General features: G+C 44.4%; 3 protein-coding genes across 5 annotated transcripts in view; 2 read left to right on the top strand and 1 right to left on the bottom strand.

Moving 5' to 3' along the window:
- fbxl19 (F-box and leucine rich repeat protein 19) overlaps positions 1–2,698 on the bottom strand; it is a 15,550-nt gene extending 12,852 nt beyond the window's left edge. Inside the window, exons 1-2 of one of the 3 annotated variants that reach the window (XM_016575299.1) lie at positions 2,477–2,698; positions 1,776–2,376 (exon numbers count right to left, since the gene is read on the bottom strand). In XM_016575299.1, the coding sequence (XP_016430785.1) occupies positions 1,776–1,778 (3 nt within the window). In that variant the 5' untranslated portion in view covers positions 1,779–2,376; positions 2,477–2,698. Of the gene's footprint in view, positions 1–1,775 lie in introns of all 3 variants that reach the window. The other 2 variants (XM_016575301.1, XM_016575300.1) reach the window with 2 other exon arrangements.
- Positions 2,699–2,979: 281 nt separating this feature from the next.
- Positions 2,980–6,461, top strand: LOC107757722 (NEDD8-conjugating enzyme Ubc12-like). The gene is made up of 6 exons (XM_016575283.1): positions 2,980–3,241; positions 4,978–5,072; positions 5,237–5,275; positions 6,055–6,158; positions 6,256–6,319; positions 6,402–6,461. Exons 1-6 carry the CDS (start codon positions 3,127–3,129, stop codon positions 6,459–6,461), a joined length of 477 nt encoding a protein of 158 aa, XP_016430769.1. The 5' UTR covers positions 2,980–3,126.
- Positions 6,462–9,841: 3,380 nt separating this feature from the next.
- LOC107757723 (importin subunit beta-1-like) overlaps positions 9,842–15,864 on the top strand; it is an 18,388-nt gene continuing 12,365 nt past the window's right edge. The window contains exons 1-5 of the mRNA XM_016575284.1: positions 9,842–10,040; positions 10,629–10,687; positions 11,095–11,277; positions 14,317–14,517; positions 15,617–15,774. Of these exons, the coding sequence (XP_016430770.1) occupies positions 10,001–10,040; positions 10,629–10,687; positions 11,095–11,277; positions 14,317–14,517; positions 15,617–15,774 (641 nt within the window). The 5' untranslated portion in view covers positions 9,842–10,000. The remainder of the gene's footprint in view (positions 10,041–10,628; positions 10,688–11,094; positions 11,278–14,316; positions 14,518–15,616; positions 15,775–15,864) is intronic.

The raw sequence follows: 15,864 nt of genomic DNA on the forward strand, positions 1-15,864 counted from the left end.
GTGTGTGTGTGTGTGTGTGTGCGTGCGTGCGTGCGTGTGAGGGAGTCTTCTCTCTCACAAGCACACTTGTATCGAAGACTGCCAGATAACTGAACCGGATGAATGCTACTTTCCAGAAGAAATTTATACTTAATTGTTGTGATATTGCTGTATTCCATACAGAAAAATCTCAGAAAGCTTACTAATATGTGCTTTTAAAGTGCTGGTATGTGCTATTTAGGGGAAAATAAAGTGCAAAGACGTAGCTTTCTGCTCGTGTGCCTGAAACCCTGATAGAGCTGTAGAGAGTGATCATCTCTGTCAGCGCTCACAGTAATCACAGCAGAGCTCTCGGTCTGCACGAAAAACACAAACACGATCTGGCCACCTCTTGAGGATCAGCCCAGAACACAGAGCAATGAGAGCGAAAGAGCTGTGAATAAACAGTGCAAGACGAGCGCATTAGGTCTAAGAGTAATACTGCTAACAGTCTGAGTCCGTCCAGACGGGTTTCTCAGCCAGAGCATGTGAAAGATCCGAGTCCTTCTGAAGGGAGAGTTCAGCGCTGATCACTGATCATGACATTAACATGAGCCCTAGCTGCTTTCCTCATGTACGTGACCCGTCTCACTGTCAATGATTCATGCGCAAGTATTTTCAACCCTGCAATCCTTAATAAAAATGTCAGAACTGGCTCTTCGCTGTGATGTGACACATGAATTAAAAAATATATAATGCTGCGTGTGGATAAATCGATACATTTTACAACTTTGATTACATAGCGACCTTAACTATATCATATGACATGAGTATACGCTAAAAGCTCATGTGGGGTGTTTTTGCCCTCATGTCCTGAAAGTTGGGTTCGTTCTAACAGTTGACATCACACACTGAATGCTCAGATTCTTAAAGGGACAGTTCACACTAAAATGAAAATGTGCTGTTAATTTACTCGCCCACAGGCCGTCCAAGATATAGGAGACGGTTTTCTTCTTCAGTAGAAGAGTAAAGAAGATTTTTAGCTGAAACCGTGATCCTTGGTGATTCAGTAAATGTGAGTCAGCAGCTACCGGCACTTTGAGAATAAAAAAAGCATATGGAGGAACACAACATTAATGCCCGTGGCTCCTGATGCTAATATAGAGGTCTTATGAAGCGAAACGATCGGTCTGTGCAAGAAACTACAAGTTACTCAATCAGAACTCACTTTGGGATGCCGGAGACTGGAAATGAGCGGAAACAGAGGCGTATCTGATCTGGTGATGAATGAACCGATTCAGCTCCAGTTCCTCCACAGACACTGAACGGAGCAAACGCTTCAACTCGGACTGAACACCGTCAACCCAGCACTTGAATGAAGGGCCAAATGAAGGTTTTTATGCTTTCTCATGGTTTATGTATAAAGGTGAGCTGATGAAGACTAGTTTACTCACTTTATATGCTTTTGACACGTAAACCATCAGCGTTTCACATCATTATTGAGTGCTAATAATAACAACACCAGCTGGCCTTCACTGAGCTCAATTCCTCTGAATTCACCATCACTGACACAAAACACCACTGTTTCTGCACACAAGTACTGTGGTAACACCAGTTACTACTCATGGTGCTTTTAAGGGACATCCAGAAACGGTAATAGCTGCAGTGTTTTGGTGGTTTGCCATGTTATTGCCTGAAGGGTTACACCCCCACACACAGTGTCAGGTCAGACGTGGGCCTAAAATCTACAAAAAACTACAGCAGGATCGAGTGAGAAAGGGCTTCAGAGAAGACCGAGCAAGCCTGCGGGGCTTTACCATGTTTACATGTGTTGTGTATCTACAGCTAACCAGCAGCAGTTAGTCGCCTCAGCTCCACAGAAACTCGTGCCTTCACAGAAAAGCAGCCCAGACTGTCTGCATCTGAACCGGAGCCCAACGCGCAGCGATGAAGCAGCGGAAGCGCCGCAGAGCCGCCGGAAGCAGCGGAGCAGCAGCTAGCATGGGCTAGCAGGGTTAGCAGCACTTAGCAGGGCTTCACGAACCACCCTGATCTGGCGAAGCTTAGCGCACACAGTCACAGACACACGACTCACCTGCTCGCGTGGAGTCGCATACTCCTTGATCGAGCATTAGATTGATGTTTTCTTGCGATAGATGGACACAATGAGAGAGAGCGCTTCCTTGTTTCTCCGCTCGGCTTTCCTGCTGTTCTCACAGGTTTACATGAGTGACTCGTTTAAACACCAATCACCGACACCAGCATCCATGATCACATCCACAGCGCGTCTGATCGAGATCTGCTCCTCAAATATAACGATCACACGAGCTCTCCTGATGCTCCACGCGTCCAGAAGATCCTCATCTGTGGTCCTGAGGCCAGTATCCAGCGCTTATGATTCCCACACGGTCCGCTGAACTGAAAGAGAGAACAGCGTAAACGGATAAACGTGCCTTTTGTTCGCTCTTTCCTATTGTGCTCCTGCTGTGCGTGAATGGATATTAAATCTGTCTCCTACTGTCCCAGTGAGTCCAGACCAGCTCGCTCAGCATCCTGACGCCATCACACTCTGCTCCTGCTCCACAAAATCAAATAAATAAATAACTATGGTAAATAAAAAAAATATGGAGAGTAAAAAAAACAAAACACAACACGAACGCTCCTCCAGGTCTGTTCGTCACAACCGAAAGGCATCATGGGAAATGTGGTCTATTAGTGCCCTACCCAAAACATTCCTGTTATTTATATTGCTGATTTTTTTTTTTTACAGCACAATGCTTCAGATGTCATATCAGTAAAAAAAAAATGAATAAATAATAATAATAGTGTTTTTAAATCCATACATAACACAACAATGATAATAATAATAAAAATAATAATAAAAGCCAGGCTAAAGTGGTTCGCCCGTCTCGGCTGGTTTGAGCTGGTCTGGAAGCAGCTGCTAGAATGGAGTTTGAGTGTGAAGAGAGTCAGATGTGTGACTGTGCGGCTAGCATTAGCAGCTAACACACACACACACACACACACACACACACACACACAGGCTCCCTCTGCTGCTGCTGTAAAACACATCGCGCATCCGCTCAGCTACCTGATAAACACTCATCAGCGGCGTCAGATCAGGGCTAGATTGGCTTCGGCTGGTTCTCAGCACAGAACTGAGTGAAGATGATCAAGCTTTTCTCGCTGAAGCAGCAGAAGAAGGACGAGGAGTCTGCCGGAGGAACGAGAGCTGGAGCCGGCGGAAAGAAGGCGAGCGCGGCCCCGCTGCGGATACAGAAGGGGACTTATCACACACACACACACACACACACACACGGAGATAGAGAGAGATTCAGCTCAGATTCGGCTCCGGTTCAGTCCGGCTCGTTTAAAGACAGGTTTCCTCACGCTGCCGAGCGACATTAGCGTTAGCCTCCGCGCTAACATGTAGCGCACTCTCCAGTCGGTCTGCGCTGTTTTATTGATATTTACTCGGTGTTTGGACACTTCAGAGGCGCCACAGAGAGTGAAGCTCATGTCTAAAGTCACACAGCACGGCAGAAACACTCGTTCTCCGCCAGAGCAAACTCCCTCTCAGTCACAACATTGAGGCCTGCTCCGTTAGCGAGCGTTAGCCTCATCACGAGCCGCACAGATGCAGAAGCCTCGGCCTGTCTGACCGTAAACCCATCTATCTGCTGCTTTCACATCATCTCTCTGATCCTGCGGGACAGTTCAGGCTGTCACAGAAATCAGGAGGTGACTGCAGTAAACCTGGAGACACTCGTGATTAAACACATCGCCGTCATAAACCACTCAAACGATTAAAGGGGTCATATGATGCGATTTCATTTTTTCCTTTCTTTCGAGGGATGGTTGAGCCAAATGACCCTTCTCTCATCTTTTACTCGCGCTTTTCTGTCCCTCCATTCAAAGTTCACTCCACCAAAGCTTCGATGCCTCAAAAGCGACAGGTTAAAGTCTTTCTGAAATGCATCCATATGAAGAGGGTGGTTTTCTGAAGACACACGAGTGCTTTAAATGATCGACAGGTTTCATTTAGGCTTTTATTCACACATAAACATTGAGCTCATCGTGCATGCTCAACAGAAGTTCAGTCGTGCGAGAACCAATCCTGTCAATGAGCATCCATCAGTTTATTAGTGAATAAGCCTAAATCTGTTGGTATGAAGCGATCGTGTCTCTTCAGAAGACTTGGATTATTCGTGTGGAGAACTGACTGGAGGGACAGAGTTTCAGGAGCTCAGAAGCCCTTCAGACACTGGGGCTAAACTCGTGGGATTGACCCTCAGACTCTACAGTGTGAGCGCCGCCGAGGTCAAGGACTGCATGGCTTAGTTTAGAAGTCAATTAGACTCTGAATTGACTATATATTTATGAAAGTTATGGAAAGCCCAATGGTGTCATCATTCAGCTGGGTTCAGTTCGGATACGGCTGCACGTATTATCATCGTCCTGATATTTGCCTGTGGGGCGTTATTTATCCTGAAAACGGTTCATTTTAAGTAGGTATTTGCATTATTGCATTAGTAATGAGCCTCCACAAGCATTGACGGCTGCGGTTGCCAGATGTCAAGACCTTAAAAAGTCCATTCATTTAAAGACATTAAGACCCGTCCTGTAAAGGCGTTACAATGTCTTCATCTGTGTTTTGTAGATGAATGAAAGTGTAGAGCTAACGGCGAGGAAAGCCTGTGTTAGGTCACCTGCGTCTCCCCAAAGAGTTGCATTTGAACACAAAGACCGTCATGCAAACGAATGATGAATCGAAATAAAACTAAATCAACAATATGGCCTGGTGTGATGATCAAAAGACAAAGACTGCGAATGACTGAGAGTGATTGCACTTCTGCAGATGAAAACTATAAAAAGGTCTTAGCCAATCTCCCACACTGATGACGTGAGCAATAATGCCTCCGTCCACCAAGACTGAACGAAAGACCAGGCTGGAGCCCTTCAGAATTCATAGTGAGTGGTTTGTCAGTGTGTAATGCAGGTGTTGTTTTTCTGTGACAGACATCAATGAGCTGAACCTGCCAAAGACGTGTGAGATGGTGTTCCCCGACCAGGACGACCTGCTCAGCTTCAAGCTCATCATCTCCCCAGACGAGGTCTGCTCTTGTGTGATCGATGGATTCTCATGATGAAGTGTAGTGTTTGTCAGCTTGTGGAACTGTGACACGCAGCTGCAGAATCATGCAAATGTGATTCGAATGCTGTCTCACTCACGATACATCGCGCAAGCGTTTATAATTTCTGTGTTGTTCTTTTGCAGGGTTTCTATAAAGGTGGGAAATTTGTCTTCAGTTTTAAGGTAAACCGCACCTCGAGCAGCGTGAACACTGGCCTGTAGACCCACGACAGGTCAGACACTGACACCAGGCTGCTGCCTGCTCTAGTAGAGTCCATTACTAATGCAGTGCTTACTCATTTCCAGCTAGGTTTGTGTTTAGGCCTTCAAATGTGCACACAAATAAAAGCCAGGACGTACAGAGCACGGCAGAAAGGGATTTAATTTCATCATTTGACCATGTTTTCACACGTGTCCCGGTTCTGAAGCAAGAGTTACGATGATTTAATATTATATATTAGATGAGAAGAACGAAGAGTTGATCTAATAAGCATCGTGATGTAAACATGAAGAGTGTGCAGGTTTGTCTTCACCTACTGTCAGTGTCACCAGATTCAGCACCAGTCTGACTCTGAAAACACTTTCAGCCATGAATGATCAAACAGAGAGATCGCTGTGGAGTTGTACGTCTTTGTACAACAGGCTTAAAACAAGAAGGATGCTAAAGATGCACAGGACTTTTCCTGTCATGAATGTTAAAGACCTTTTAAATATAATCAACAGTTTGACTCCTCGTGTCATGACCCATTGAAATGTCAATCTGTAATGCCAGAATAACTTGATCATCTGTTTCTTTATTTCTTGACTTGTCATTTACAGATTTGAAATCTGACACGTTTGGTCACCTCCGTGTTTTTATGGCATTATATTTGCTTTAGAGTACGACACTGATCTCTTCTTGAAAAGCTAGTGAGACGATCATTGAACAGTGACTACAGGTCAGGTGTTGTTTTGGTTTTCAGGTAGGACAGGGATACCCTCACGACCCTCCGAAAGTAAAATGTGAAACGATGGTCTATCACCCCAACATTGACCTCGAAGGCAACGTCTGTCTAAATATTCTGAGGTATTGCATGCGCTCTTACAGTTATTCCCACGTCCATCATCGTATACCAGCTAACCTGAGCGCGCTCGTTCTCATTGCATTATGTGTTATATTTCAGAGAAGACTGGAAGCCAGTGCTGACGATTAACTCCATCATATACGGACTGCAGTATCTGTTCCTGGTAAGTTCAGCTTTGTGAGTCTCACAGGTCACCAATGACTGTGAATCACGGCCCTTTGTCTTGTTCTGTGTCCCTGCTGCAGGAGCCCAACCCTGAAGACCCCCTGAACAAAGAGGCGGCGGAGGTGGGCAGACCCGTATGACAGAGACACTTTCAGATCAGTACACTTGTTTTCCATTTCAAAGGCTTGAGGACTGAATTCGTTTGGGCTTCGGCAACGGTGAACCTGCCTCCAGTCACACGCATTCAACTCTGTTAAGTAGTCACTCATTTTTACGTTTGCAGAAAGAGAAGTGTATAGCATCTCATTCTACCAGTGCTGCCAAATTGATACCCCGTTGAAGCTTGAGGCCGGTTAACACGAGATCGGCAGGATCCGTCTGCTAACTGGGCTGTTGTGAGCTTGGGAGACCTGCGATGTTTTGCTCTAGTTTTCCTGGGTGGGATGGGTGGGATGGGATTTTCCTGAGGAGGATCGTCGTAGGGTTAGGAAGGGTTGCGTACAATGTTACAATTTTGTTGTGTATATTAAAAAATCCCAGTTGTTCATGATGACTGCAATATGAATTATGTTAAATAAAATATTGACTTGAATGCCTACATTTTAAGATTAGTGTAAACTACAACAGCAGATTGTCTTTAAAGAAACAGCAACAATAAAAGTGTTTTATCTGACCTGGACGATGATGTGCCTCTGCGTCAGCACACTTGCACTGAACCAGATGAAACGGGAAGAATCAGACACGCTCATCAGCTGTAAGCTGGGTTTACACTGGAAGAAAAATGATTGCTTATTGCTTATCCAACTCACGTCAGTTTAACTGGGACTATGCTAGCACAAGCCACTGCAGGCTACACAGAAAAGATCCTCTGCCGTGTGAACAAAGCCTTTGATATCTGGGCCATTTTCTGGAAAGTTTCAGATTGTCTTTTACTGCTGTAAGAGCAGCTCGGGGTGTGATGGCAGAAAGAGGGGACCGTGACATTACACACCCCCCGAACCCTTTGAGATAGTCGCATAATCTACAACTGTTTTTGTCCTTCAGCTCAGCTGCCAGAAGATAGCACGCACAGGATTGTGGGATATCATCAGCTGCTTTCAGAAACCCATCAGAGGACCTCAGCACTGGGTTTGGATGGGCCACTGGATGCTGCCTTTCAGATTTCAGATGAATAAAAGAATAAACGGTGCTGAAATCTGCAAGAGCACTGCCGTTTCACAGTGCCTTCATTGCAGATGGTTTTAGTCAAAGCAAGCTGGTGTCTGGGCTAGTGTACAAACATTTGAACAGTCAGTGTATCGGTTTTGAATTGAACTATGGAATGTTTATTATATGTGTGTGTGTGTGTCTGTGTGAGAGAGCGTGTGTGTTGTGTGTGTGAGTGAGAGAGTGTGAGTGAGTGTGTGTGTGTGAGAGAGAGAATGACTCATTGGTGATTTGGACTGATCTGATTGCAGCATGTGAATGATCCAGAGTCAAACCACTCAGTCGGTTCTTGTCTGACTCTCAGTGATCCAGGAGCAGGGAGTAAGGTGATCCCAGAGCTCAAGTGCGCTGCTAATAATTCATAGGCTCTGTCCCAAATGGCAGTGGAGTCCAGAAGACCGTAGGGTGTCCCGTTTGTTTCAGAAGGGTGCTAAGCAGTGCTGTCTCTGTGGTCACTATGTGCACTTCTGAAGCCGCATTGAGACGAGCTCCTGACGGTCAAAGCACCACTAAACCTCGGCATCACACAGGTGCAACGGTTCTGGAGAAAAACAGGCACATGTGTGCAGATAAAAGTTCAACTTTAAAAGAAACATGTCCGTGTTATTTTCTCCATCCCACTTCCTGCATCTGGTGTTTTTAAATGCGTTCTGTGTGAACGGTCCCTTACGCTGTCATTTGGGACATTGTCAGAGTAACAGCAGACTTCAAGCTGTATTCCGTCCAAACATGTCTCGTTGTGAGATGCAGGTGACTGTTCTCTCTCTCTCTCTGTTATGAAAGTGCACCGCTTGTACAGTAACCACAAGCACATCACCTATCATCCGCGCATCTATCTGACCTTTGCATTACTGGTTCTTTACAACATTTGAAGATTTACCTGTTTTAATGTTTGGTTTATTTTTGAAAGATGAAACGCATATTAGCAATTAACAATTATTATTCTATGGAAATTCTTTTTGCATAACCTTTACCAATTGTTTTCATATTTTACAAGGAACTATGTCATTACTTCTTATCATTCAATTTAATGAAGAAAAAGAATGCCTTAATTCTCTGTAATTTGATAGAAAATCTTAAACTCACTGAAAAGCCCTTACCTTACGTTGTGATGCTTGTCTGTTGTCTGATCAAGAAACGAAGCGTTTTGTACCAGGCCAGTTATTTTAATATAAGTTTATATTGTTCAGTGAAGCTCTTGGAAAAAGACAGGGCCCAGGCAGGGATGACTGCGTGGCCTAAAAGTGTTGTCTCTTGTGTGCTGGGGGCTTATATAATACATATAACCAAACAAATATAATCATTATTAAAGACAAGTGAAGAGGCAATAAAATAAGTACTAATAAACAAATTGCAAGCATCAGCACAAATAAAGAAATAGAACAAAGATACAAATTAAACACTGCTTTAAGTATTTTAGGTTTGTAGGTGTTCAAGTATTTTGAATAATTGAATAATCAAATGTAAAATAACACTGCATAATCGTCAGTGTATAAATGAATTATAGATGAATCCTTGTTATATCTAAAAAGTGTATTTTTATTTTCTTGGATTAGCATTCAGGACAGCAGCTGGTAAGTGATGGATGCAGTGTAATGATGCACATCAGACTCTTTACGTTCACTGAAGACATGACCTGCTGTTTTCGACGGTACTCACTAAGATTGTAGGGCGAAAGGGAGCTCAGTGCTGTGTTATCTGAGACACAGAAAACAGTTCTTGCGCTTGCATTTGTTTAAATCGCTTGAATGTTTAAATCGGCAAGGCTTAAAATGCTACACTTTATGGATTTATCACTGGCCCGATCGAGACAACGCTGTCATCTGTGCCGAGCATCCTTCAGGCTGGCCCCGGGCCCCGGGCCCCGGAAATATAATGACCCACGGTCATTAACCTCAAAGATAGTGAAGTAACTGAGCTGGCTAAGGCTTTCTCAACAAACAAACTAAATAAATAAAAAGGAAAGGAGGGGGTTGGGAAGAAAACAAAAAAGAAAAAGAAATGGAAGTCAACTGAATATGCAACACATCTGTGTTCGGCTGTTACGTGGTGTGATTGGGTGGAGATAATCAGATAAATGATCTCTACATCAATAACTACAGCTGTAGGGAGCAGCTTCTGGTTTGGCGGGTTAGCATCAACTGTGCTGAGACTGGAGAGGATGGATGCAGGTAGTATGGATGATGAAGATGATTCTTCAATAATTACAGCTGTATCGAGCAGGGGCGGAGTCTGTCGGTGACGCTCAGAAGCCGCGTGCGTCATGACGCCACGGGTGGGCGGGGCTCTGACGTCAGCGCGTGATCTCGTTCCACGGGCGGGAGTTCCGCGCGGCCTTTTCCTCGCGACAGCGGCTAACCGCGAGAACTGCTCGACTTCGGTGTTAGGCGTGGACGCGATTCTGAGTCTACACGACCGATCCACTCGTTCCTGTCTCCTGTCACCGCGGATCTCGTCGCGTTAGCGCGTCAGGATGGAGCTGATCACAATCCTCGAGAAAACCGTGTCTCCAGGTAACGTTACGCGCGCCTCACACGGAGCCTCATGCCGCTTCTCTCGCTGTGATCGACACTGAGCGGGCGGCGGGCGGCTAGCGCAGCGAAGGCCCCGCGACGCGTCTCACATGTGGTGTGAACGGCTGCACAGACACGCTGCGATGCGTTTTAATTCTTCACACTGTCTACACCAGCCTTCAGAGTGTCGCGCGAGCATGCGTCGCGTGTGCCGGCCTGTGCGGCGACGAGTCTCGGATAACGTGATCAGGATGACAGAAAGCTCTCGGTCCTGCTTCCGTACATGATCTCCGGTGGTTTGCTTGGTCGCGCGCGCGGCTAGAGTCGCTGTAAACTTATTAGCAGGTTAGCATGCTAGTCAGGAAGTGGCTGGGTGTTAGCATGGCTAGCACGCAGTCATCCTGTGCTGTGTGCTTCGCAAAGTTTCGGAGTTTGCGGCTGATTGCAGTGTTCAGGAAGTCTTCGGCTCGCTGACGCATGTGAGACGCGAGCGCGGGAGTCGCGTGGAGCCGCGTTTGGCGGGAGAGGAAGGCCGTGTCGTTTGCTCTCGCTCAGAAGTGTTCATTCATGGCTGTGATTGATTTTCAGATCGGAATGAGCTGGAGGCGGCGCAGAAGTTTCTGGAGCAGGCGGCCATCGAGAACCTGGTGATGAAACCACTCCTCAGTCTGCACATGTCTGCTCTTAATTTCGCAGTAACTGTGGCCTTTCACTTTCTCCCTCTTACCCTGACTGTCCAAACTCAAACTCCGCTGTCTAGTCAGTGTAGATGAGGAGCCAGCTCCTGTCTGTGGGCCGGTGGGGCTTGTTGTAGATTGGGACGCATTGGTCCAGAACTGCACCAGCCTCCCGGTCCTTTCCAGCGAGCTGCATGAGAGCTCAAGGAGTGGCACATCTGAATGCTAGCCAAGCGCTTTCACCCTTTTTGCATGCTGCACCTATTTGTAGTTTTGCGGAGGTGAAGTTAGAGAGGAACATCATCTGATGTTTCCAGATCTGTATGTCCAGTTATCACAACAGGCTCATTTAAATCCCCCGTCTTGGTTCGTTTCAGCCGACCTTCCTGGTGGAGCTGTCCAAGGTGTTGGCTAACCCCGGGAACACGCAGGTGGCACGAGTCGCCGCCGGGCTACAGGTCAAGAACTCCCTGACCTCGAAGGACCCGGATGTGAAGACGCAGCACCAGCAGAGATGGCTGGCCATCGACACCAGCGCCCGCCGGGAGATCAAAAACTACGTGAGCACACCCTTCTGTCCGTGTGTTTGCTGCATGTCTGTGTGTGGCGTTGTGAACGGCAGGTTCATCTGGTAGGTAATTCAGGTGCAGAGACCTGCACGCTAACCGTGACCTCAGACCAGCAGCAGGGTTGCTGCACAGTTCAGAAATCAAAGGCAAGGGTTTTTAAGATCTTAACTTACAGATTTATACTCTATATCTATTCTAGAACAAAATACACAGGGTTTCAGCAAGTTTAAAAGTGTAGTTTCACTCAGTGCGAGTTAATGAACACATTTAATCATGAATATTAGCCATCTTAAAATCGTTAAATATAACAATGCTAATATTTCCATATAATGTAACTGCTTATTGAAGATTGTGATGTAACTGATTAATTGCACCTATCATAGAAATTCTGATCATTGATATGTTGGTGCATTGAATCCTCATGTTAATGTGGAATGAACATAAAGGCAGTACACTGAGAAATCAAGGCCTGTATCGCCAATACAGAGACATTTGTTTTTAATTGCTCAGATTAGAGCCTTAAACATTATATTTGAACATGTCACTGGCTTTATTAACATGGCCAGTCGCAGCGGCTGTGTGTAAGTTACAGCCTAGTCTTGACGTAAAGGGGCATTAAGTCACATCTTGCACACGAAATATTTTGGCGTTGCACCATTTAACTTAGCTGAAGCCTAACTCTAACTTGTATAAACTCAATATTTACAGAAGTCTCCGAGCAGTAGTAACGGTTGGAATAAAATAGCAGATTGATTGAATTTAATTCCTTTAGACATATGTTCACTTTTACACTCGTTTACGTTTTAACAGTAAGAACATTGAGTTTAGTGGCTTATCAACACAAACCCAATCTAAAAAACACACTTCTCTGTGCTTATCAAGTAAAATCATAAAATAATAATGCTGCTTTTTTTAAAGGTTTTTATTGATCCCTATTGAAATAGTTTCTTAATGTCATTTATTTATATATATATATATATATTCGACACCAGCGCCCGCCGGGAGATCAAAAACTACGTGAGCACACCCTTCTGTCCGTGTGTTTGCTGCATGTCTGTGTGTGGCGTTGTGAACGGCAGGTTCATCTGGTAGGTAATTCAGGTGCAGAGACCTGCACGCTAACCGTGACCTCAGACCAGCAGCAGGGTTGCTGCACAGTTCAGAAATCAAAGGCAAGGGTTTTTAAGATCTTAACTTACAGATTTATACTCTATATCTATTCTAGAACAAAATACACAGGGTTTCAGCAAGTTTAAAAGTGTAGTTTCACTCAGTGCGAGTTAATGAACACATTTAATCATGAATATTAGCCATCTTAAAATCGTTAAATATAACAATGCTAATATTTCCATATAATGTAACTGCTTATTGAAGATTGTGATGTAACTGATTAATTGCACCTATCATAGAAATTCTGATCATTGATATGTTGGTGCATTGAATCCTCATGTTAATGTGGAATGAACATAAAGGCAGTACACTGAGAAATCAAGGCCTGTATCGCCAATACAGAGACATTTGTTTTTAATTGCTCAGATTAGAGCCTTAAACATTATATTTGAACATGTCACTGGCTTTATTAACATGGCCAGTCGCAGCGGCTGTGTGTAAGTTACAGCCTAGTCTTGACGTAAAGGGGCATTAAGTCACATCTTGCACACGAAATATTTTGGCGTTGCACCATTTAACTTAGCTGAAGCCTAACTCTAACTTGTATAAACTCAATATTTACAGAAGTCTCCGAGCAGTAGTAACGGTTGGAATAAAATAGCAGATTGATTGAATTTAATTCCTTTAGACATATGTTCACTTTTACACTCGTTTACGTTTTAACAGTAAGAACATTGAGTTTAGTGGCTTATCAACACAAACCCAATCTAAAAAACACACTTCTCTGTGCTTATCAAGTAAAATCATAAAATAATAATGCTGCTTTTTTTAAAGGTTTTTATTGATCCCTATTGAAATAGTTTCTTAATGTCATTTATTTATATATATATATATATATGTGTGTGTGTTCATACATAAGGAATATCTGTACCATTTCATGATCTAGTATTGTATTTCACTGGAAACTTATTTTTACTGTTAGTCATGTGAGGCAAAAGTATTTGAAGGCTGCTGTTTGATCACTGAGTGTAAACGTCATATTTGATTAAGAATTACTTTACAAAGAGCTTATAATGTACTGCCTTCATTCTGCCTTAACAACAAAGGGTGCAACTGAATAGAGTACAGACTTAACAGCTAGCTAGTAGTTACTAAGCCTTTAGTGTGGTTCCAATTTAAGAGCCTACAAACGGCTGGTGCGACCGGACCAGGTGATCTTTGTCTCACATCATGGCACTGTTGAGAAAAACAATAATATCCACATGCTCAGGAACACGCACCGACACAGGTGTTCCAGAGACACAGAGATAACGGTGTGCTGAGCAGAGTTTCTTCCAGCGCTTTGTGTTTGCTGTTCTTAAAGCACTCTCCCTCAAGACAATGTAAAGGAAGCACATGTCTGAAGATCATCTCACTGTCGGATCAGCTCTGTTCTCTGTCTCTCCTCAGTCACTGCTGTCTGGATTGCATCTGATTCTCATTGTAGTGGTGATATGATGAGAACTCAGTTTGACTGATTCATTTGATCAGCAGTAATTCAGTTTTGTAAGATCAGTTTGATCAAAGTAATTCTAAGCTTCACAAGGAAGACTAGGACATTCTGTGAACTCGCTCCACAACGCCACCCAGTGCATTCAGTTATAACTGACTGTTAGTTTGCTGCTTAAGATTCATCATGGATTCCCTGCATTTACGGCCAGCAAAGCAGCACGTAGTAAAAATCAAATAGTGTTTTTACTTTTCGAGTAATAATTACAGATCGAGTATTCAGCTATTTGTGCACACCCCTGGCTCTAGCCGATGCACTTCATTTGTTCTGAGTCTGTAGCGCTCATTAGATGATCTCTGAAGGGTTTCCAGTAGGGGTGTCTGAATCTGTGCTTTGTGAATGAGTGCGGTGTGCTCTCTCTGTCTGTGCAGGTGCTGCAGACTCTGGGAACAGAGACCTATCGGCCCAGCTCGGCCTCTCAGTGTGTGGCTGGCATCGCCTGCGCCGAGATCCCTGTCAATCAGTGGCCCGAGCTCATCCCTCAGCTGGTGGCCAACGTGACGGACCCCAGCAGCACAGAGCACATGAAGGAGTCCACGCTGGAGGCCATCGGATACATCTGCCAGGACATCGTGAGTCCCGTCCAGCACGCACTTAGGGCTGTCGCGATAACCGCAGTATCACCGCACTATTGACGAGCCAACCGCAGCAGCCGCAATATTTGCCTGTTTTCTTTTTTCATAAGATTACACCCTTCTCGTGTTACACTCCATGCATGTGTACTGAATATTAAATAAGTTAGTAATGATTACATAATGTGTACCATGCTGATTAATACTGAGGCTCAATAGAGTTAAAATGATTTCAACAGCGTGTTTCATTACGTCTCTCTTTGAATGAATCTGCGTTTTTGAACTTGTTGAATGAACGGTTTAAAGACTCGCTCCCTTGCTTGTGGTGCAACAATCTAACTGCACTGACCTACAGCCCGTCTAGAGCGCGCAGGTCTCTTGTCCAGTCAGATTCGAGGATCAGCACTAACTCTTATACACACAGGCTAACAATTAATGGACGCTTTTCACAAGACACTGGTGACGCGTTTCAACGGTCTTCAGCATCAAAGTTTTTTCTGTTTTCATTTAAAAAAAAAAATTTATGTACATTTAAAACACTTTTTTATATTACCTTTGCATCAAAATACGAAACAGCTAGTTAATGCTAATGCGAAGGTGTTTGACGGTAAATTTGGCCTCGTTCTCTCTTGACTGCCGTTATCAGGCTCTCTCTATTTATTTCCTTTTTTTGAAAGTCATGAAAACACGATCATGGAGTTTTTTTTTTTTTGCTATTTGAGCCAATGGGAATGCAAAAAAAATATTTGTGGTACTCTCCCATTCGCTGTTATAGAAGTTTACCCAACTATGACGATTTCTGCTACTGAGAAACCCAGAAATGTCAGGTTTATGTTCTGGTATTTTGATATTCTCTTCTGTTTATTTAACTTCCTGTATCAACGCCCTATTTAGTTTTGGTTTCATTGGTTTCTGAATATGACCTCGTTACATTGTAACACATACACAAACATTTTATATATATATATATATATATGGTGATATTACCGCATATCGCACTGAGCCACTCAAAAAGCCACTCACCTCGACTGGCCTACACTCACTCCCTGCTGTGTGTTTGATGTCATCTGTTTGATTTACCCTGCAAACGGTTTGTCAGGACCCCGAGCACCTTCAGGACAACGCCAACCAGATCCTGACGGCCATCATCCAGGGCATGAGGAAGGAGGAGCCCAGCAACAACGTCAAGCTCGCCGCCACCAACGCGCTCCTCAACTCGCTGGAGTTCACCAAAGCCAACTTCGACAAGGAGGTACTGCCGCGTCCTCACTTATGATTACAGGGCTTCTGCAGTTCAGCCGTTCGGTCTCACGCTCTCTCTCTCTCTCTCTCTCTCTCTCTCTCTCT

This window comes from Sinocyclocheilus rhinocerous, unplaced genomic scaffold (genome assembly GCF_001515625.1).
Source record: "Sinocyclocheilus rhinocerous isolate Xijiao unplaced genomic scaffold, SAMN03320098_v1.1 scaffold2398, whole genome shotgun sequence".
In the NCBI taxonomy this organism is placed as follows: domain Eukaryota; kingdom Metazoa; phylum Chordata; class Actinopteri; order Cypriniformes; family Cyprinidae; genus Sinocyclocheilus; species Sinocyclocheilus rhinocerous.